At 46.1% G+C, this 23416-nt stretch overlaps 2 protein-coding genes across 3 annotated transcripts in view; one reads left to right on the forward strand and one right to left on the reverse strand.

The window, feature by feature from the left end:
• The window catches only part of LOC147459729 (RNA cytidine acetyltransferase 1-like), a 185676-nt gene that overhangs the window by 20595 nt on the left and 141665 nt on the right, over positions 1–23416 (reverse strand). For both annotated transcript variants that reach the window (XM_086510950.1, XM_086510949.1), the window contains exons 19-24: positions 22506–22685; positions 22317–22425; positions 21952–22021; positions 21729–21879; positions 20679–20807; positions 15775–15894 (exon numbers count right to left, since the gene is read on the reverse strand). In XM_086510950.1, coding sequence (XP_086367076.1) covers positions 15775–15894; positions 20679–20807; positions 21729–21879; positions 21952–22021; positions 22317–22425; positions 22506–22685 — 759 coding nt within the window. The remainder of the gene's footprint in view (positions 1–15774; positions 15895–20678; positions 20808–21728; positions 21880–21951; positions 22022–22316; positions 22426–22505; positions 22686–23416) is intronic.
• Positions 10879–13111, forward strand: LOC147459731 (uncharacterized). The gene has a single exon (XM_086509894.1). The coding sequence runs from the start codon at positions 11335–11337 to the stop codon at positions 12571–12573; it is 1239 nt and encodes a 412-aa protein (XP_086366020.1). The 5' UTR covers positions 10879–11334; the 3' UTR covers positions 12574–13111.

Below are 23416 nucleotides of genomic sequence, written 5' to 3' on the forward strand. Positions count from 1 at the left end.
CTGCCACGCCAGAGTCTGTATCATTCTTTGAGATAGTCGAGTCATATTATGTTCTGGTCGGCTGTTGTGTCTTTGCGATCTCTGTTGACGTCTATTGTTTCCTTTCTGTTCAGTCTGTTTGAGGGAGGTTCAGTCTGTTTGAGTGAGATTGTCACACACATTGCACTGAGGACTACCCACTGAAGAGAGCACGACACATTATCCGCGCTACACATGCCTCCTGTGTGAGATAGAGCCTGAGACAGAGTTGCACTACACTTTCCACTACCCCATCTACTACGAGATAGGTGGCCGCTTCCACTAATTGTTCAGAGAGGGCTTCGGACAACTCTCCAAAGTCATGCGATACGAGGATCAGAGATGCTAGGGTCTGTTTTTGCTCGAGTTGCGTAGACAGAGAGTCTGATGAGGGGAGAGGCTAGCCAATCCTCAGCAGTCGTGGGCATCTGGATCTCCTAGCTTGGTCGCTCGGTCGATCAGTGTGCCTCTGGTGTGAGGCGACGAGCTCTCCTCTGGTAGTAGCTCCTCCGGATTCAGCATCGACGGAGGCTGCATCAGAGGATTCGGATTACTTTGGCCCGACATGCACGATGCCCGGTCAGGCTATTGACCATGGAGGAGATTGATGAGATCCGCCAGCAATCGATGCTGGCTCTTTTGTGACTTAGCTATCCCACCTAGCTGTTTAGCTCACACCTAGAAGTTTAGAATTCCATAGTATTTTATTTTGTCATTTTTGCTACTCTCACCTTGTATGAGATCCACCACATTGTAACTTTCAAGTCTCATAGGTCACTTTGGCCTTTTGAAGACGTTAATATAACATTTCATTTCATCATCTCTCTCTCTCTCTCTCTCTCTCTCTCTCTCTCTCTCTCTCTCTCTCTCTCTCTCTCTCTCTCTCTCTCTCTCTCTCTCTCTCTCTCTCTCTCTCTCTCTCTCTCTCTCTCTCTCTCTCTCTCTCTCTCTCTCTCTCTCAATTTCAGTGATTTTGATGTTTCTGTTCGTGTGTTGCTATTTAATTTCTCGCTTGCAATGTCCAAGCTTGTTACATATGCGCAACCGCCCAAGCAGGGTTCAGGCGAGTCTTCTCTACTCTTGACCACATTCTGACACTCAGAGCCATTATCGAGGAGAGCATATCACATGTGAGACGGATCTATAGTAGCTTTGTGGATTTCCACAAGCATTTGACACACTACTGAGAGGTAGATTGATGCGCAGGCTACAAGAAAAGGAAGTAGCCACAGAGCGGATTGGAGGAATCATGGTATTATACAGGTCAGTAGTGGGGCACGTACACACTCTAGAGGGGCTATCTAGATTGGTTCCCTCCACTCTCGGGGTGAAGCAGGGTTGCACTGAGTAGCTGAGTAGTGAGGAAGAGAGTGCGTGCAGCTTCGTTCAAGACAGGTTTTTCTACTCTTGACCATATCTTGACACTCAAGACCATCATTGAGGAAACGGATCTATTGTAGCTTTGTGGACTTCCGCAAATCATTTGACACATACCCAGAGCTAGATTGATGCGCAGATTACAGGAGATGGGAGTACCCACAAAGCTCATTTGGGGGATCATGGCATTGTAGAACTCAATAGTAGGGCATGTACGCACCTCAGATGGTCTATCTTCGACTCTCCGGAGGGGATGCAATGTCACTTGGTTGCATACCATAGGTTCTCCCATGAAAGTGGTTTGTCTATCAACCTTGGTAAAACCAAGGTCATGGTATCTAATACCACCCCACAACGGATCAGGAGGTCAGCACCCGCATTCACATACGGCCAGGAGACAGTGGAGTATACAGATGCTTACACTCACCTTGGAGTAGTTTTCAGTGGACCAGCATTTTCATTGAGAGTAGCAGAGAGTAGACTGACGAGAGCCCACGCAGCATTGGGTAGATTGGAGAGGATGTGCTCACATGTTCAGTTTCAGGAGCCTCGAACGAAGCTCTCGCTCTTTGACACTCTAGTGGCTTTTGCATTGCTCTATGGAGCTGAGATATAGGGGCCTTCATTCGATCATCACTGGAGGACAGGTTGCACTGATGGATGGGGGGACATGGAGAAGCCTCTAATCTCTATGATCTCGTGGCTCATTAGAGCCAAGGCTTCAGTACCACGTGCCATTATCCGGGCAGAGCTAGCTGCCGCCCCACTAGTGGTAGAGGCGCTCACCAGATCTGTCTCCTTCATACACCGCATGTAGGAACTTCCCAGAGACAAATATGCATGCCCTTCACTTGAGTCCTCTCAACAGTTAGCCATGCAGGGAGATACAGCATGTTGGTGTGGGGAGATGACAGCATGTTGGTATGGGGAGATGACATCATGGTTTCAGGCGCATGGGTTCAGCATAGACAGATTGCCCCCCTTCCAGTACTAACTGGATGCACCCTCTCTGACTCTTTTACAGTATGAGATCACCAGGCTCATCCACTACGACCTGACTCAGCTAGACACGAGGAGGACATGGATACAGCCAGCACAGGAGCTAGGCACGGAGCAGGCTTTTTACAGAGCATCTTCTCCAGCTTACAAAGGACGGTTTTGTGACGAGGCCCAGATACATGGACACCCACTTGTCTCATACATGGACCACTCTCCAAAGTCATGAGGTACGAGGATTAGAGATGGCTGGGTATGTTTTTGCTCAAGCTACGCAGACACAGAGAGAGCCTGATGAGAGGAGAGGCTAGCCCGTCTTAGAGACACATCATAGACTTCTTTAGAGTAGACAGTGGACACGCGGCGGAGCTACTACCACAATAGAGCTTGTTGCCTCACACCAAAGGTACACTGATTGACAGAGCGACTGAGCTGGGGAGATCCAGACGCCCACGACTGCGAAGGACTACACAGCATCGACGGAGGATACATCAGAGGATTCGGATCACTTTGGCCTGACATGCACGACGCCCAATCAGACTGCTAACAATAGAGGAGATTGATGAGATCCGCCACTGACCGATGTTGGATCTCTTGTGATTTAGCTATCCCAGCTAGATGCTTAGTTCACACCTACCACTTTAGGATTCCATAGTATTTTTATTTTGTCATTTTGTTACTCTGAATTTGTATCAGATCCACCATATTGTAACGTTCTTTGGTCTCACAGGTCACTTTGGCCTTTTGAAGATGTTTATATAACATTTCTTCCCATCTAATCTCTTCTCTCTCTCTCTCTCTCTCTCTCTCTCTCTCTCTCTCTCTCTCTCTCTCTCTCTCTCTCTCTCTCTCTCTCTCTCTCTCTCTCTCTCTCTCTCTCTCTCTCTCTCTCTCTCTACTGCAACACGCACAGGGTGAGCAGTAACACGTAGGGTGCAGGTTTCAGCGAGCCTGGGGGGGGGGAGAGAGAGAGAGAGAGAGAGAGAGAGAGAGAGAGAGAGAGAGAGAGAGAGAGAGAGAGAGAGAGAGCTTGCTCGCTGCCCTGAGACTTGCTCACGGAGAGAGCTTCCCTCACGCTGCCTTCCCTTCACGCGGTCGCTGCTGCCTTCCCTTCCCACGGAGAGAGAGAGAGAGAGAGAGAGAGAGAGAGAGAGAGAGAGAGAGAGAGAGAGAGAGAGAGAGAGAGAGGGTGCGCCTACACGACCTGCTTTCCCTGTGTTTCAGCTGCGCGCTCACCAGCCCGCTGTGATCTCCTGTAGCCCTGCGTGCTCAGCAGCCCTCCATGGTCTCCTGAAGCCTGCTAGGCATCATACGGGAAATCATATGCGTAGGATTCAGCGAAAATTCTACGTGCGAAATGGTAAGTGAGCCCGATACATCTCTTGAACGACAAAACATGGAAGCAATCTCCCCTACACATGACCCTGCACAAGACACGGAAGCCGTCAATGTCTCACCTGTTTGCAAGTCGCGAGCAAAGGCAACCTTCATGCTCACGAACAAGCGGATGGCGCAGATGAAGAGGGAAATGAAGGAGTGGAAAACAAAGATGGAAGGATGGTGGAAGGAGAAGGCCAACCTCCTTCAGATGGTCTTCAATGAAGGCGCACAGTGGAAGAAGGAGAAAGAGAGCCTTAACGCAGAAATACAGACACTCAAAGAAGAAGTCTTAGCTCTCAAACAAAAGAACCCAAACGCCGAGATACGGACACTCAAAAAAGAAGTCTCAGCCCTTAAGTAGGATCTTGCTGATAGAGTAAGCAGTGGGCTAGAGGAAGGCGAATTTCAGCCCTCGATAATAGATGAAATCAAGGAAATCAAGTAATAGGTAAGGATGATCACAGAGGAAGAGAAACTGAGTGTGGCGAAGACATCTTCATGGGCGAAGATGATAACAAGGACACAGAAAAAGGCGGACAAGGCCGAAAAATGGATTGAGGTCGCCTAGAAAGAGAAAGGTCAAGAAACTCCTTGTACACAGATGCTTATCAACATGACCCTCGAAGAGGAACAAAGAAGGTGGATGCGAGCACTGCATGTGAGAGTGACCGGTCTCAAGGACATAAACAATGTGGAGAAAGAGGTCACAAGCCTTACATCCATGATGCGGATGGAGAAGCCTTTGCACACAAAGGCATGGAGGATAGGTAAGAAAAGTGATGCCACGGAAGAGTCTTCAAAGGGGAGAGCTCTCATATTACACTTCCACTGGTTGGAAGAGAAGAAGGAATTCTTGAGGAAGAGGCCTACTCTCAAAAAGACAGGTATTTTCCTCGCGGATGACCTGACTCTCTCACAGCTCGCACATATGAGAGAGGTAATGCCAGAGATTACAGTGACAAGGGAGAAGGGAAAGATAGCCTTTTACAGAGATGGACGGGTGGTGATTTTAGAGCGACGCACTGCATGACGGTGCGAGACCTATGGGACCACATTGAAGATGGCTACCTGGAATTGTAATGGGTCTATGAGGTTGGACGTGGGTGCATTTGAGGACAGTTTCAAAGACAAGGATATTGTATTCTTCTCAGAGACTCATCAAGCCCCTGGACAGGTAATGCCACATGTGATGGGATACAAATGGGAGACAGCTCACAGGACAAATGCGAGATCTGAGCATGGGAGCAGAGGTTCAGGAGGAGTAGCAGTGCTATTTAGAGAGGAACTACAACCATTACTGCATATTGTACGAAGAGATAATCATGCTAGATATACGTGGGTGAGACTGAGAGCTGACACAGGTCCATTCCTATATATTGCCATATGTTACTTTCCTCCCAGTACATCCATGTATGCTGCATTCAGAGGGCACTCACCTTTCTCTATTCTAGATGATGACATATGGCAACTCGTAGACAGTCTTCTCCAACACTTCAGATGAGATGCTTAGAGAGATGGATGTGGGTGAGTTGGGACTGGACAGATGCTCAGATGATAGAAAGCAGACCAAGTATGGGAGATACTTCATGGAAATGACGACTACACATGGATTAGCCATACTTAATGGCTTACAGCGATTTCCCGAAGCAGCCGGTTTCACATGCTTTCCACACAGACATGGGGCCAGTACAGTGGATTATGTTATGACAACCTAGCTTTGTCCGCTGCATTCAGGATTTCATAGTGGGACCCAAGCCAGTGGGCATAGCACTAGATCATGCTCTCTTGACACTGTCCGTTAAATTTCAGTATAGTACAACCCAGACACCAGGAGGCAGGTCACACACCCGCTATACATTTACACCAGAGACTGTTTTCGTTTATACAGAGAAGATCTGGGACCGTCTATTGGAAGGCACAGCTGGCACAAATGGTACAAGCCTCTCAGTGGAGGAGTGCACCACTCTACTGACCGAGACACTGCATGGGGCTGCATAAGTCGCATACCCACACACTCAACCGGGTAAGAGACGACATTCTGGGAGCATGCCCCAGAATAGTTGGTATGATGAGGACTACAGAGAGATGAGAGCCCAGCTTCATAGGGATCTTCTGTTAGGAGTCATCACTTACAGACAGTCTCGAATTGCTTTCCGACGCCTTGTGCGACGGAAGAAGCGAGCTTACCTAGCTAAGATGGAGCGAGATTTAGATCAGATGTTCTTGAGTAGGGACTCAGGAGAGGCATGGTGACTCTTCCATGAGCACTCTCCTCCCCCAGTGATTACTTCACCTGATGTGGAGCCAATATGCGACATCATTATATACGGTTCCTGGACAGGAACCCCTTCTAGACCCTACCAAGCCTTGCCCAGCTATGAGCACTTTCTTTACACCTGAGATGGTACAAAGGGCCATCGACAAGATGAGGACCGGGAAGGCATATGATCACGACGGTCTAGTAGCAGACCACTTTATACAAGCCAGGGAAATGCTAATGGAGGTTCTCGCAGTGTTGTTCAATCGTGCCATGTGTGAGGGATTACCTCAGACTTGGAGGTTGTCTAATATTGTGCCCATCTTCAAGGCTAGCGACCCTATAGAGCCTCGGAATTACTGCACTATTATGGTTGGACACACATTGGCACGGTTGTATGCATCTATTCTGGAGCAACACTTGAGTAGTTGGGCAGAGGGCAAGGGTGTACGAGCAAAGGGTCAAGCCGGCTTCAGGAGGGGTTTCTCCACTCTTGATCATATTCTGACACTCAGGGCCATCATTGAGGAGGGCAGAGCACATGGGAGACGGATCTATTGTAGCTTTGTGGATTTCCGCAAAGCATTTGACATGGTACCAAGAGCTCGATTGCAGGAGATGGGGGTGCCCATAGAGGTAATTTGGGGGATTATGGCTTTGTACAAATCATTGGTGGGACATGTACGCACTCTGGAAGGGGTATGTGATTTAGTTCACTGTCACAAACGGGAGCGCATAACAATATAAAATATACTCGGATAGATAGAATTTATCACTTAATATTGAAGCCAAAGGATATAGAGAGAAATAAATAGAGAGACAGAGAGAAAGAGAGAGAGAGTGAGAAGATCGACACAGTACTGGGACCAGAAGATGGGCTGGTCCCCCCTCGTAATAGTATCTTTATTACTGAGGAGAAGTCTATACAAGCACTTGAACCGAACGTATTAGCACGTTCGTTCTAGAATAAGACTTGATGGTTCCCGGAAGCCTCGGCTTCCGATTCCTAGGGCAAAACCCTATTCCAAGGAACTTCCATTCCTTATTCCAAATCCTTGAGAACCAAGTTTCTCGCCTCTGGATCTCACCTTCCAGACTCACGACATGGCATCCCTACAACTCTTTTCCAACTCTCTTTCCAGAGAGTCCTCTTCCCGCAGAACAACTCTGCTTTCCCGAACACGAAGTCCTTCCCTTGGGAATTTCAACTTCCGGATCACATCTCGAGAGTCTACCTCTCTTCAATCCGTGGATCTGCTTCCCAAACTTGGGTATGAAACCCTTGGGCTGATCTGGCTCTAGTTCCTCAGAGCGCTTTTATCCTGCAGAGGCTCATGCCTTCCTCTGCTCCTACTCCCTCACGAAGAGGAAGTACACCTGCAATCAAATACTTGGAGATCATAACATAAAAATCCTTCCTTCAAAGTCGCGACGCTCATAACGCAACTCGGTTCTCGAAAAAGCAATTCCCCGGAAGAGATCTCTGCGTAGAAAATCCTCTCTTCCAATACTAGACACAAAAGAGGTGTGTTCTCGGGTTCCTTCTTGTAAATCAGCCCCGTTTACGATGTTTATGGGCTGAAAACAGAGAAAAACAGCAGTTTGTAGCGATGGAAACACGCTCCGTAGGCACTTCTTCGCGAGGGAACTCGTGCACTGAGTCTTGGCGACATCTGGAATACTTGGGACAGCCATGGGCATCACCGGCAAACGTCTTCTTTGCGGGTGAACACTTCAGCAACATCTCCTTCTTGCAAAAACTGATCCTCCCTCTGAGAGAGGGCATGTGATGTTTTTATAGTTCCTAGCCACGGGCACGAATAATTGCTCACGTAGAGATTGCGGCCGGGTTTTTTTTTTCCATCATTTTTTTTTCGATGTTCTGCCAGAAAAAGAGAGAGAGAGAGAAAACGTTGGCTGATCTGTGGCCTTATTTATCAGATGGCCGCCCACTTCTTAAATGGGCGGCCGGCATATTTTAAAAATACTCTGAATCTGCCCAAAAACTCAATAAATTATAAACAATGCTTTCACAGCACTTCCCAGGCGTCCCTGGATGCAATCACACGCACAGTTGCAATGCAGACATAGACTTCCTCGCAGGAAAGCATCTGCTTTCCCGAAAAGCAATCCCGCTTTCTCTAAAAGCATTTGTTTTTCCTCAAAGTTTCCTCTGAACCGATCTTCATTCAAGTGCTTGCTTTTTCCTTGTGCACAATTCTAACACAGTTCGGAATTTCCTCTTGACTATGGATATCCCCTTTCCCATGCACCCGTCACCCACCTTGTGACACATCAGGAATACCCATCACCTAGTCCTTTCCTACCGAACTTACGGTACAATCTCCTTCGCGATGCTCTATGTCACCCATCCTATGACGCATCAGAGATGTCCGTTCCCGGATGGTCAGATACTTCTTTCCGATGCTCCCTGTCACCCATCCGATGTGACGCATCAGAAGTACCCGTTCCTGGTGGCCTTACAGATATTCCCGTTCTCAGTGCTCCCATCATTACTTTGAATGACGCACTAGGAATACTCTGTACTCGGATGTCTCCAGTGAGAAAAACCCTCTCACTTAAAATTCCAATAATTCATTTAGAATTATTTTTCATGTTGTTCCAAGCGAGAAAACCCTCTCACTTATAATTCCAATAATTCATTTAGAATTATTTTTCTGTCAGTTAAAGCCAATTTAGCAACATTCACTCTACTATTGGAGTGAAACAGGGCTGCCCATTGTCTCCTACTCTAGTTGGTATGTATGTTGATGAGGTGTCTTATTACATTGACAGAAAGGGTGATAGGGGTGCCCAACTAGCAAGGACATGGATCCCATTGTTGCTATATGCTGATGATATTGTGCTGATATCTGACTCACCAGAAGGTATGCAACGACATTTGCATGCACTACGCAGTTTTGTAGAGGATAGTGGACCGTGTGTAAACCTAGGTAAAACAAAGGTCAAGAGATCAGTACCTACTTTCAAATATGGCCAGGAGATTGTGGAGTATACAGATGCGTACAATTACATGGGGGTAGTCTTTACTGGGCCGAGATTTTCTTTGAGAAGAGCAACAGAGACTAGACTAACTAGAGCCGGTGCGGCTCTGGGAGGAATGGAGAGGACCTGTTCGTAGGTTCACTTCCAAGAACCTAGGACAAAGTTATGGCTCTTTGATACTTTGGTTGCCTCTACTATGTTATATGGGGTGTAGGTTTGGGGACCTATAGGCCAAGATGGTTGGAGGCGTATGGAGAAGCCCCTGGTATCTATGATCTCTCGGCTGATTAGAGCCAAGGTTTCCGTACCGCATGATATCATTCGAGCTGAATTAGCTACCCCCCCTATGGAGATTGAGGCGCTCACCAGATAAGTCTCCTTTGTACACAGTCTGTGGGATACTACTAGAGACAGATATGCGAGGGTGGCTCTAGAGTCCTCCAAACAATTAGCTCTTAATGGGGATAGATCATGTTGGTATGCACAGATGGCATCATGGTTTCACCATGGACAGGTTGCCTCCTTTTCAATACTCTCTACAAGCACCCTTGAGGTCTCTGACACGGGTAGAGATTAATAGACTCATTCGTCAGGATCTGATCCAGCTGGACACGAGGAGGGCATGGATAGAGCCGTTACAAGAGTTGGGCACAAAGATGGCTTTCTATAGAGAGCATCTTCTCCACCTCACGGGGGATGGGTTTGTGATTCGACCTAGCTATATGGACACGCATCTTTCGCACGGTTTGCGTTGTGCCATTGGCCAAATACGCACGTCCTCACATCAACTCGAGATTGAGATTGGCAGATTCAGAGGGACACCGGCAGATAACAGAATATGCCGCTTATGCCATCTAGAGCCACAGACTCAAGTACATTACATATGTCATTGCACAGTGTACTATGAGATACGAGGTCGTTTTCACTGTCTATTCAGAGAAGGTTTTGGGCCTCTATATAGGGTCATGAGTTATGAGGATCAAAGATGTCTTGGGCTATATCTACTTGAGTTACACACACATAGAGAAACTTTACTGAGGAGAGCTGAAGAGAGTCATCCCCAAAGACACATCACAAATTTCTTTACACTAGATATTGTACACCTAGAAGAACAGACATAGGAGCAGCCAACGGCGGTGGAGAGGTCTACCCACACTACTGGCATTCTCATAGACCGAGCATTGGAGCTAGGGAGATCTAACGACCCCGAGGGAGAAGAGGAGCTACAAAGTTTCGAAGGAGGCTACGGCAAAGGATTCAAGCCATACTCTTTCGTTGTCCAGAGTGCAAATGAAGATGGATCTCTACCTCCCTCCCATATTCTCTTCACATTGTACTGCTTAGTTTAGGATCCCGCAGAATTTATATTTTGTTATCCTAGTTTAATTTATTTTGTTAATCTGACTTTGTATCAGATACATCGCATTGTAACTTTCTGGTCTCATAGGTCACTTTGGCCTTTTGAAGACATTAACTCTCTCTCTCTCTCTCTCTCTCTCTCTCTCTCTCTCTCTCTCTATATATATATATATATATATATTGTATCATGGTGACACTTATCCCCACTTTGTACCTTTGTGGCATGATACCATTGCTCAGCCTACCAGCCACCCATAGGAGTCGGTAGCACTCCTATCTCAGTTTTTTGTTTGTAGTTTTCTTTGTTTGAACCCAGACTTGGTACTAGATTCATCATTGTAATCAGTTGGTCTCATAGGTCACTTTGGCCTTTTGTAGACGTTAATATATCATTTCATTTCATCTCTCTCTCTCTCTCTCTCTCTCTCTCTCTCTCTCTCTCTCTCTCTCTCTCTCTCTCTCTCTCTCTCTCTCTCTCTCTCTCTCTCTCTCTCTCTCTCTCTCTCTCTCTCTCTCTCTCTCTCTCTCGCCGAGCTTTCTCTACTATTGATCATATCTTCACCCTTCGTTGTCTGATCGACCAGACACGGGTGAGGAAGAGGAGATTATATTGCTGCTTCGTTGACTTCTGCAAAGCATTTGACACAGTACCTAGAGAGAGACTTTTCCGATGTCTGGCTACGCTTGGGATTGGAGAGGAGACGGCATGGGGGATCTATGCTTTGTATGAGCATGTATCTGGCAGAGTGAGATGCCCGGGTGGACTATCTGACACCCTTGTGAGCACCATTGGTGTGAAACAAGGTTGCCCCCTTTCACCTACACTCTTTGGTCTATACATTGACGAGATTGTAGACTTCATCTTGCACAGGGGTGGAGAGGGTGTGGATATTGCAGGGACTACTGTACACATACTCTTATATGCAGATGATATTGTCCTGATGTCAGAGACAGCAGAGGGACTACGACTACATTTGCAGGCCCTGGATGATTTCTGCTCACAGAGAGGACTCACGGTGAACCTTGGCAAGACCAAGGTTCTCATATTTCATACATCGGCTCAGATTCGCCGACAGAGTAGATTTACAGTAGCTGGAGGGGATATAGAAGTGACAGGCTCATATGTATATCTGGGGGTTACATTCACCGCACCATCAGGGACCTTCTCCATGACACAGGCAGCCAGAGATAGACTTACCAGAGGATATACATCACTAGCTCTGATGGAGAGACAATGCCACCAGGCCCACTTCCAGCAGCCCCGGATGAAGGGGTGGCTCTTTGACACATTGGTCACACCTGCACTCATGTATGCCTCGGCCATTTGGGGACCGGGACTGGCAAACTCAGTATGGACACAGACAGAGAGGCCACAGATTATTGTGATCTCCAGGATGATTCGCAGCAAGCCATCAGTTCCACACGACATTATTAGAGCTGAGCTGGCTGCACCACCGATGTTGGTAGAGGCACTCTTTCAGACTGTTTGCCTTCTTCGCAGATTCAAAGATATGGATCCAAATAGGATCTCTCATAGAGCCTTCATTGCATCTAGAGAGATGGCACAGGCAAGGGACACTAGCTCATGGTATACCCAGACAAGAGATTGGCTAGCTCAGCACGGTTTTGATATTGATAGACTACCACCACTCCAGTATGACACCCAGGCCCCGACCTATACCCTCTCACACTCTGAGCGGAATAGGGTAGTCAGACAGGGGATATGGCATACATATATTCAGAGGACATGGCGCAGGCCCACAGACACCCTACCTCCTAAAATGCTATATTACTATGAGCATTTTCAGAGGTTCTCAGAGGAGGGATTCATTGAGATTCCATCATACCTGCAAGAGTACATGCCACACCGACTTCGGGTCAACATTGGCCAGCTACGAGTGTCATCACATCAGCTAGAGATTGAGAGTGGCAGAGCCAGAGGCATACCACGAGAGGAGCGTACATGCCAGATTTGCCAGACGGAGGAGGAGAGTGAGGAGCATTTTGTCATGAGATGCCCAGCATATACAGAGCTGAGAGAGAGATATGGCATTGGAGACTCATTACAGCAGCATATGATAGGCCGAGAGCAGAGGAGGTTTGGCCAGTTCCTGGTTGCGGCTTTAGAGGTTCGAGAGCAGTTGTTACAGCCACGCCAGAGTCGGGATAGCAGGACATAGACTACCATCACACAGTTTTTCCGACAAGCAGGACCAGACCCCCCCACACTACCTACACAGAGTAGAGGGCTTACCCTTCTGCAAGCAGAGTCTCAGACGACACGTCGGAGACCCAGGCTCCCAGGATACAGGACACATGGGTGTCACCGGAGGGAGATCTCGAGGATACTAACCTTACACCATCAGTATCTAGAGCAGAGTCATGTACCAGCACCAGGAGATCCAGCATTCCAGAGATACCTGAGCAGGCCACCACCGATGTACCACATTCTCTACCCTACATATGTTGCTTGTTTTTAGATACCCTCCCTATCATCTCATGCTGGTATCACATTGCAGCCCCTAGTTGAGCCTGATGATGCGTGAGCACACCTCGACACGAGGACCCACACTATACAATGTACACCACATGCATCACCCTACCACACCCTCTTGCATAGTATAAGCTCATTTCAGTTTGTACCCTTTTTTTTATTTTCCGATGCCTAGAGCATCAACACATGTATATGATATTGTCTCATAGGTCGAGTTCGGCCTTTCGAAGACGTTGATAAAGCTTTCTCTCTCTCTCTCTCTCTCTCTCTCTCTCTCTCTCTCTCTCTCTCTCTCTCTCTCTCTCTCTCTCTCTCTCTCTCTCTCTCTCTCTCTCTCTCTCTCTCTCTCTCTCTCTCTCTCTCTCTCTCTCTCTCTCTCTCTCTCTCTCTCTCTCTCTCTCTCTCTCTCTCTCTCTCTCTCTCTCTCTCACACACACACACACACACATTCTCCTCACACCATAGGCACGCTGATTGACCGAGCGACCGAGCTCGGGAGATCCAGATACCCACAACTACAGAGGACTACAGAGCATCGATGGAGGCTGCATCAAAGGATTCATATCACTTTGGCCCGACATGCACGACACCCGGTCGACACCCGGTCAAACTACTAACCATGGAGGACATTGATGAGATCCGCCAGTGACCGATGCTGGATCTCTTGTGATTCAGCTTTTTGTGAGGATACACCCGCATTGTGTTGTATTTGTTCCCCCCATTCGCCTCACCTCCCCCACTCATATCCTACACAATCTCAGCTAGCTGCTTAGTTCACATCTAGCAGCTTAGGATTCCATAGTATTTTTATTTTGTTACTCAGACTTTGTATCAGATCCACCACATCGTAATTTTCTGGTCTCATACGTCACTTTGGCCTTTTGAAGACATTAATATAACTCTCTCTCTCTCTCTCTCTCTCTCTCTCTCTCTCTCTCTCTCTCTCTCTCTCTCTCTCTCTCTCTCTCTCTCTCTCTCATGATATTGTACTGATGTTTGACTCAACAGAAGGTATGCAACGACATCTGGACGCACTACGCAGTTTTGCAGAGGATAGTGGCTTGGGTGTAAACCTAGGTAAAACAAAGGTTATGGTGTTTAACACCACACCGCAATGGGTCAGGAGATCAGTACCTACTTTCAAATATGGTCAGGAGATTGTGGAGTATACAGATGCATACACTTACCTGGGGTAGTCTTCACGAGGCCGAGATTTTCTTTGAGAAGAGCAGCAGAGACTAGACTAACTAGAGCCGGTGCGGCTCTGGGAGGAATGGAGAGGATGTGTTCACAAGTTCACTTCCAGGAACCTAGGACAAAGTTATGGCTCTTTGATACTTTGGTAGCCTCTACTATGTTATATGGGGTGCAGGTTCGGGGACCTTCTATAGGCCAGGATGGGTGGAGGCGTATGGAGAAGCCCCCGGTATCTATGATCTCTCGGCTGATTAGAGCCAAGGTTTCTATACCGCATGATATCATTCGAGCGGAATTAGCTGCCCCCCCTGTGGAGATTGAGGCGCTCACAAGATCAGTCTCCTTTGTACACAGTCTATGGGATACTACCAGAGACAGATATGCCAGGGTGGCTCTAGAGTCCTCCAAACAATTAGCTTTTAATGGGGATACATCATGCTGGTATGCTCAGATGACATCATGGTTTCAGACACTTGGTTTCCCCATGGATAGGTTGCATCCTTTTTAATACTCTCTTCAGGCACCCTTGAGGTCTCTGACATGGGTAGAGATTAATAGACTCATTCGTCAGGATTTGATCCAGCTGGACACGAGAAGGATATAAATAGAGCCGTTACAAGAGTTGGGCACAAAGATGGCTTTCTATAGAGAGCATCTTCTCCACCTCACGGGGGATGGGTTTGTGATTCGACCTAGCTATATGGACACGCATCTTTCGCACGGTTTGCGTTGTGCCATTGGCCAGATACGCACGTCCTCACATCAACTCGAGATTGAGATTGGCAGATTCAGAGGGACACCGGCAGATAACAGAATATGCCGCTTATGCCATCTAGAGCCAGAGACTGAAGTACATTACATATGTCATTGCACAGTGTACTATGAGATACGAGGTCGTTTTCACTGTCTATTCAGAGAAGGTTTTGGGCCTCTATCTAGGGTCATGAGTTATGAGGATCAAAGATGTCTTGGGCTTTATCTATTTGAGTTACACAAGCATAGAGGAACCTTACTGAGGAGAGGTGAAGAGAGACATCCCCAGAGACAGATCACAGATTTCTTTACACTAGATAATGTACACCCAGAAGAACAGACAGAGGAGCAACCAGCGACGGTGGAGAGGTCTACCCGCACTACTGGCATTCTCATAGACCGAGCATTGGAGCTAGGGAGATCTAGACGACCACGAGGGAGGAAAGGAGCTACACAATTTCGAAGGAGGCTACGGCAAAGGATTCAAGCCATACTCTTTCGTCGTCCAGAGTGCAGATGAAGATGGATCTCTACTCCCCTCCCATATTGTCTTCACATTGTACTGCTTAGTTTAGGATCCCGCATTATTTATATTTTGTTATCCTAGTTTAATTCATTTTGTTAATCTGACTTTGTATCAGATACACCGCATTGTAACTTTCTGGTCTCATAGGTCACTTTGGCCTTTTGAAGACGTTAATATAACATTTCATTTCTCTCTCTCTCTCTCTCTCTCTCTCTCTCTCTCTCTCTCTCTCTCTCTCTCTCTCTCTCTCTCTCTCTCTCTCTCTCTCTCTCTCTCTCTCTCTCTCTCTCTCTCTCTCTCTCACACACACACACACACACACACACACACACACACACACACACACACACACAAACACAAACACATACCACATGCATGCGTGCATAGAGAACCATCTTATATCAAGCGTACCTCTCTTAGCCGAGGCATTGCAGCTTCCACTTTTTTTGCAGAAGCCCTGTGAAGCTGATTGTGAAGCTTTCTGATGGCCTTATTGAAAAGAGCTAAAACTTGATTGCGTGGAAGATTCAGCTGTGTTTGAAAAAAAAAACAATTCACAGAAAGTTAGGACTTCCTGTTATACGTCAAAACTCAATGAGGAGGTACAGCTAACACGTTCAGACGTACATGGTCTTTCCTTCACTGGTACAACTTTATGCTGTTCTAACATAAAATAAAAATAGATCAAGGTAAGAAACCACACGCATGTAGTCCTCATTATGGCAAAACCTGTTTCCCCTCCCCCCTTATCCCCCCTTGTATTGCACTTATATTTTAGCATTTCATGATCAGTAAAGTCGCGATTCCACAATCTTATGCCCCCTTCTCTAACTTGAATCCTGTCATATGCTACAGCCTCATTGTATGGCTTAAAACAGAATGCCATGGTACACATGTTTAATTCATAAAACCTTCAGGATACATTACACAAAAACTGCAGTTAACTGCTAACAAAGCGCGTTACTGAACATTGAAACCGTAGCAACAGCTTCATAATACAGGTGCTGAAACAAACTTAGACTGTGTACAGCATGGAAAAGCCCAAAGTTACATATGATAAGTCGCTCGTGGTCAAGACCCCTACATTCCAAAAGACATCCTCAACGCTTACAAAATCACACTTATAACAAAGCTAAAGACACTCTCCACGGCGAGGTTGACACCTGGCATGCTATGTGGGATATAGTTATCCTGAAACATGCCAACTCCCAGAGCTTAAGTTTAAGAATCCTCGGTTTCCTGAGGTAGTTCCAACTAAGTTGGCACCTCCTCAATTGCGTCTAGATCATGCAATCTAAACACCTTAAGTCACTTGCTCTTCCTCAGTCCCCTTTATTCTGTCACAATTTGCTGACGTGTCAAGCCACTGAAGAACGGAGCCAACATGCAGATCCCAGCCAGGGAGCCTAAACATTAGAAGCAGCAAAAGAAGCAGAAGCAGGTAGAAGAAGCAGGAGTTGTTTTACGCTGACAGCGCCACGTGGCAGAGAGTACAGATTTTCGTGTTTTACACCGATGACGGGGCAGCTGTACGAATTTCGATGAAACGGGCTCACAGCTTTGAGCGTCAGCTTTTAGGACCAGATGCTTTTAAAGTTTGATGCTGTTCATGTAGGTGCTTTTCATGAGCCAAGGGCCTTTAAATACATGCCGAGGGCTCATACTATGGCACTCTTCCAGGTGAAGGTGCATAGCGTGAGTACCAGCACTGTACTGAGTTCAAGCAATATAAAGAAATACCAAAAGGGGGGCCAAGGTTTGGGGCCAATGCTCTCTTGGGTGGAACTCCGCCACTCCTTGTCTTGTGTGTCATGCATCTCTTTCAATTCAGTTGTAATTTGAAGTGCTTGAAGTTGTTTAGTCTGTTCTTTTCCATTGGCACATTGTGCCCATCCCATGACAGTATTCCATCAGTTTTCTCATTTTTATCAAGCTTCTGTAAGCTAATCAAGCTCCATGTATCATCAACATCAACATGAACTTCATTGAAAGCAACAACCAAGAAAACTGCTCTTTTAGTCGTCTCAGCTACCACTTCCACAACTTCATTCTTCTTCAAGTTCGGCAATACAAGCAAATCCAGCTTCCTTGAAACATCAAAATCAATATGAACTTCATTGAAAGTAACAACCAACGTCATTGCTTTTTCAGTCCTCTCAACAATTGATTCTACAACTTCATCTTTTTTTTTTTCCGACAAAAAAGATCCTTATATTAGTTAATAAAACTGCCCATTGGGCTACAAATTGCCCCAACAAGAGGGGAGCGCTACATCAGCGTGAGGGTAGACTTTCCCAATGAAAAACTATGATATGTACAATGTAGGCTAAATCAAGATATGGGAGAGGGAAACAACCACACGGCTGGCCGGTAGTGCCATCTAGGAGCCCCATGCCCAATGGTGTAGAAAGGCCCTCGACGCCATAGTCGCAGAAATGCCTCGCGACGCTCCCGCATGCGGTCAGAGTTGCTCTAGAGCTTCTCGAACTGACCTCGAAGTGTGTGGATCACCTCCAGCCATATATCTCGTAAAGTCTCCACCTGGGGGATGGGGCCTCGAAGATGCGAAAGCAACAGGCTCTCCGTATGAACCAGAGAGTCAGGTTGCAGATAAGCTCCCAGCACAGCTCTCTATCATTGCTCCACTCTTGGGGCATAAGCTCTATGACGGGCTGAGGCGTGGCCCGACCCTCCTGTATAACAATGATCCTGCTAGCTGACGATAGCTCGAACCGAAGTGCTAGGCCCGTGAGGGTGGACCAAGCAGCAGCACCCCAAGTGTCTTGACTCGCTGATGATAGGGCTGGCATCACTTGTAGAATCCGAAGCCAAATCTGTGGCACCATGGGGCAGTCCCATAGACAATGCCTTTGTGACTCGAGTGGGTGGTCACACACGGCACAGCCCATCGGATCGTAGTTACCCGGAACGCGGAACGGGAACGGCGACGGGATCCCCGCGGAACGGGGGAACGGCTAGGGGTCCGGAACGGGAACGGCACGGAACGGGAGGTATAAAAAACACCCAAATAGTGCATTTTTTAGCTTTGACTCTAATACTCACAAAAAACTCGTTTTGAAGACCATTCAACCTTGCTATGACTAGATGATGAGAGAGAGAGAGAGAGAGAGAGAGAGAGAGAGAGAGAGAGAGAGAGAGTGAAGAGGGAGAGACTCGAGAGAGTGAGAGGGAGAGGGAGAGATTTGAGAGAGTAGGAGGGAGAGGAAGAGAGCTTGAAGGCTTGAAGCCTTGAGCCTTGAGAGAGTGAGTCTTGAGAGAGAGAGATCTTGAGAGTGTAAGAGGGAGAGAGCTTGAGCCTTGAGGATTAGCTTGTGGAGAGAAAGGGGGAGGGGGGTGCATTTTATGAGTCCTTGAGGCCTTGCACACTTCAAACAGAAGCCCAAACATTTACTTCAATTTTTTCAATTTTTGCCAAATTTGTTTGTAGCCGTTGGCCGTTCCAGGGGCATTCCGGAACGTTCCGGAACAGCCGTTCCGGTTTGCACTGGCCACCCGAAACGTCAGACGATTCGGGACGTTTCGGAACGTTCGGGAAGGGAACTGCCCCCCGGAACGCCGGAACGGAGGCTAGGGGGCGTTCCCCGGTAACTCTGCATCGGATAGCCACTGTAGACCAACCAACTCCCCATTGCGGTAGCTCAATCAAGGACAAGCCACTGGAACATGGTGACTCTCCTCGGCTTTCTATTGTCCCACAAGCGCTCCCACAAAGTCTACAGAGTGGCGATTGCTATCCTCTTCTCCAATATTCCAGGTGACCCAATAAATTCTTCTATGTTGAATTTTCTAGTATTATCCACAGGTAGATTATCTGCTGCAGTCCTCGGTAAAGCTATGGGCCTGAGTGCATTTCCACTAGTAAGTACCACCACACACCTCCGCGAATCTCTGCAAAGCCAATACTGCAAGCACGTGCACTTAGCCCAACCCACCCATCTTACAAGAAACAGGGATCTATGGGTAGTATCGTTTTCTTCTGAAAAGGTCGCCCATAGCCGATGGCACAATCACATCTCCACGGTCCCTTCAAGTATGTCAAGGTTTCTATTGCTTATTTCATGCCAAGCCGATTGGTTTCTACCAGCTTGTAAATGAATCTCTATGGACAGAGCTAAGAAATTATGTGCCAGACTAAAAGTCGCGAGCTGTAAAGTCCCACTGTTACACAGCCCACATCAAGGGTTGAGGGTTATATGGATGCAGGCCAAGTCTTTCACGAGGCAGGGAAGACTTCTGCGACTCTACCTTCCTGAATCACACTTTACTCAAGACTTTCAGAGGCACGGAGTTCCCCTCTCAAAACTTAACGTGGCCCCCAAGTTGGGCACCTGTGGCGGTATTCTTTATGATAGATCAACAATTATTTGTGCAGCCATGGAGTGAGACCACTCATATAATCTAGGATACTACTGGCCTCTAGCCACACACTTACAGTACCTCACTGCTCAAAAGCAAGCCTAAAAGCAATTGTAATTTTTTACTTATGCTTACAAAAGCAACTTGCTCAAAACCATAAACGTGAGGTCTCCAAAAAGTTTCAATGTGCTGCCATGTGATCATGCTGCCACATCAGCATTGTACACATCATCCAGCCTATGGGTGCCACATCAGTGGTCAGCCGTGTCATCAGCAGTCCGCATTATGTGTCTGGTGTCTCTTCCGTATCGCGCAGATGCCACATCATCAATAGGTGACAAAGACCACTTCCAAAACAATTGCCAAAAGCAAAAGACTGCGAGGTTATACAGATAGAAGCCAACGTTTGTTTCCAAAGCTGCTTTTGTGAGGCACATGTGAAAAACATTTCCTGGGCTAGCCATATGAACTTCATCTCTCCATGAAGAACATAGCCTCTACACAGAAACATACATCTACTCAAAAGAACAAGTGATTTTTTTTGCCGGGCAAGTACAATGCGAATGACTAGGATCTCGATGCATACAAGGTTCAAGGCCACTATCTTTCCTTATCAGCACCAGTGTGAGCAGAGACCTTGTTACAGCTACCATGCTGAGGAACTGGAGACATTTTAAATTGCAGGTCCCCATAGGGGGGGTTTCCTCCATGATCCATCACCAATTCAATGTTCTATGTGTAGCACAGTCATTGTGCAACATAATTCCTTTACATGACTTTTCACCTTCAATCGATCAGCTCTGCAGATCTTCTGGTAACTTTAAATCATAAAGACCATACATTCAGGCTTTTAAGACTTTCAAACTTCTTCTAGACTGTGTCCACAGCAAGCCAGGCATTTTTCCCCTTTCAAAATATGATTTTACTTGTTTGCTTACCTCAATATGGCTTATGCATTGATGCTGAAGACCCAGAGACAGGAGGATAGCAGCCTGTCCATAGGACAAGCTTGTGGGAACCCTCTCCAAGAAATAGAACCAAGATAAGATCGGAACAAGATCAAGAATCTGAAACCATAAACATAGTCATTTTCCAAGCATCAGCAACAAATAGATGGCTCAATTTCCCTACACAACATCATCAATTGGAGTTTTTACACACTGATTAGACGATTCTTAAGAAGATTCCCCTGAGCAGACCTCTACATAAATGACAGATTTGCAGTCATTTTCTAAAGCAAGGCTCCTTGAATACACCGATGACTACCAGCACACATTCTTGAGACAGCACCATGCAAGTCTAAATTTGTACCCTCTGTTTCTTTGTTTAGATTCTTTTAATGAACAAAATATTTGTAGAAAAAAAGCTAAAGGGAGAACGAACGCTCCAGGAAAATTACAATGAGAAGTGAGATGAAATTGAACCAAGAAAGGCCAAATTAACAGACAGAATCATCTGTTGAGAAAATATCTAAATTATACGACTGAGAAAAGATTAACTTTAGACCGATCTGAATGGCAAAATCGTCAACAAACTCAGCTGCGTTGACAAAAAAAAATGTACACAAAATGGCAGGAGTATCTAAGGGAAGCTGAGTGTCTATAGACATGCAAGGCTCATTTTAGCTTTGCTCAGCCAAATTTCTCTACCTCTACTGGCGTGACCTTCTACCTTCTGCTACCCATAAATCCACTTCCCTGGCCTGCTGCCTTCAAATTGAAGATAGTCGAGTCAGGGCCTAATGTATTTGCAGGTCAAGTGCTTTTTCCTTTCCGACCAGAGGTATTTTACTCATAATGTGACTCTTGTACATCACTCTTCCATAGACGCTAAGACTATACCAGACTCAGTTCTTGCGAAGCACAACGTTACTTGAAATTATTTTATCTATTTGAAAGAGACCAATGTATGTAAAAATCCATATAACCTTAGGTAGTATGGAAGGTTTATCCTGAATAAACTGCGGGAAAAGCAACATGCAAGCTTACCAGATGATAATCCACAAGATTGTTTGCGTAAGACTCCAGCCTTTTCATGTCATATGGAGTCAACAATGGAGAGCTCCCCTCAAATATTCCCTCTAATATTGCTCCCTCCTGAGCATCTTGATCAGAAAAGCTTATTTTTGGGTCCAGGACACTGCAAGAAGAACATGATATCAGTTTTACTAAGTGCTTGACAAGATCGTGTTGTGATGACCCAAAATACTACCTTAAAGCAAGGGCAGGAGTAAAAGTTTTGAAGCAAGACCCAAGGAGATTCATGAAACGCCGCTTAAAATCTGGAAAAAATATTGAAAAGCCTACTTAAAGGATGTAAAATTTTATGATCGCAGAAATAGAAATGAACAAACTCGGTCATGCACAAACTCTATAAGACCCAAGGAGATTCATGAAACGCACTTAAAATCTGGAAAAAATATTGAAAAGTCTACTTAAAGGATGTAAAATTTTATGATCGCTGAAATAGAAATGAAGAATCTCAGTCATGCACAAACTATGTCCCTGAGGTTCAGGAACTTGTCTTGAGATTGTTTCATTCATTTGCACTTGCAGGATCTGAATTATATACACTACCATGATTGAAAGGCTGCACCCACTTCATCTGACCATTAGAAGTTGATTCAACTTCTTCATTGTCTAGAGCTCGGACAACAATACAACTGTGTTCACCTGTTATTGCATTCTGAGAGAGAACAAAACCCATGAGTAACTTGCCTTCTTGATATTGACCATAAAACAAAAATGAATAACCGATCTTCGTACAGGTATTTGCCCAATATACAAAGGCCAGAAGTTAAGTTTATGCCAGAAATTGTAGAGAGGCAATGTCAGTCCAAATGATACACCAAGATAATGTATCTTCTCAGGGATCCGCTCATTTAAACCGACTAGTAAAGGAGGCAGATCTGTCCTAGGCTTTATCACCTCCTCCAACAGTGACACCTGAAAAAATATAGCACCGGAAACCCAGGTTAAAAGCATTCTGTATTATCCCATTGAGAAGTATGTGACCACATAAAAGTATGTGACCAAATAAAATTAACAAGTTGAGATCACACTGACTTTTGCAAACGAGTGCACTTCACGGCCATCAACCAGGTGTACTTGTGATAAAAAAAAGAGACCACAAAAACAAGTAGGGCAAAACCCTGCTATTACATGACACAGTGGTTTTGAGACATGCACACACAAGATATACTTGTTTTCAATGAAATATCTAGCCATTAAAAAAACACAATTCGAAACATATACAGCACTGTCTGGACGTTTCCGCGAAAGTCAAGGTATGTTCATAATGCTCATTATGTATGAACAATATTCGAATAAAGAGATATCATCCTCAAGCAGAATCTTCTTTCTTCTGAGACCTTCACAAGGTAGTAACACCAAATTTCTTGCAGGACGTGACAGAATTTCTGCGAATTGCGCTGACCTGACAGGCTGTACGGATGCCCGCAAAATGTGCTGACTGCTGACATGGCAGCGTACGGAATTCTGTGAATCGTGCTTGGCACTTTGGAGCACTAGCTTTTGGGCCAAGAAGCTTTTAGAACTTGAAGATTTACATTGTACTGCTCTTGGGGCTCTTCTTTTGGGCATCCCTTGTATTGTTTATAAGAGCCCTTGGGGCCTCACTCTGCAGAGCATCTCGACGCAGAGTCTGAGAGCAGAGG

This window comes from Adiantum capillus-veneris, chromosome 4 (genome assembly GCF_014529385.1).
Source record: "Adiantum capillus-veneris isolate H3 chromosome 4, ASM1452938v2, whole genome shotgun sequence".
Lineage (NCBI taxonomy): Eukaryota > Viridiplantae > Streptophyta > Polypodiopsida > Polypodiales > Pteridaceae > Adiantum > Adiantum capillus-veneris.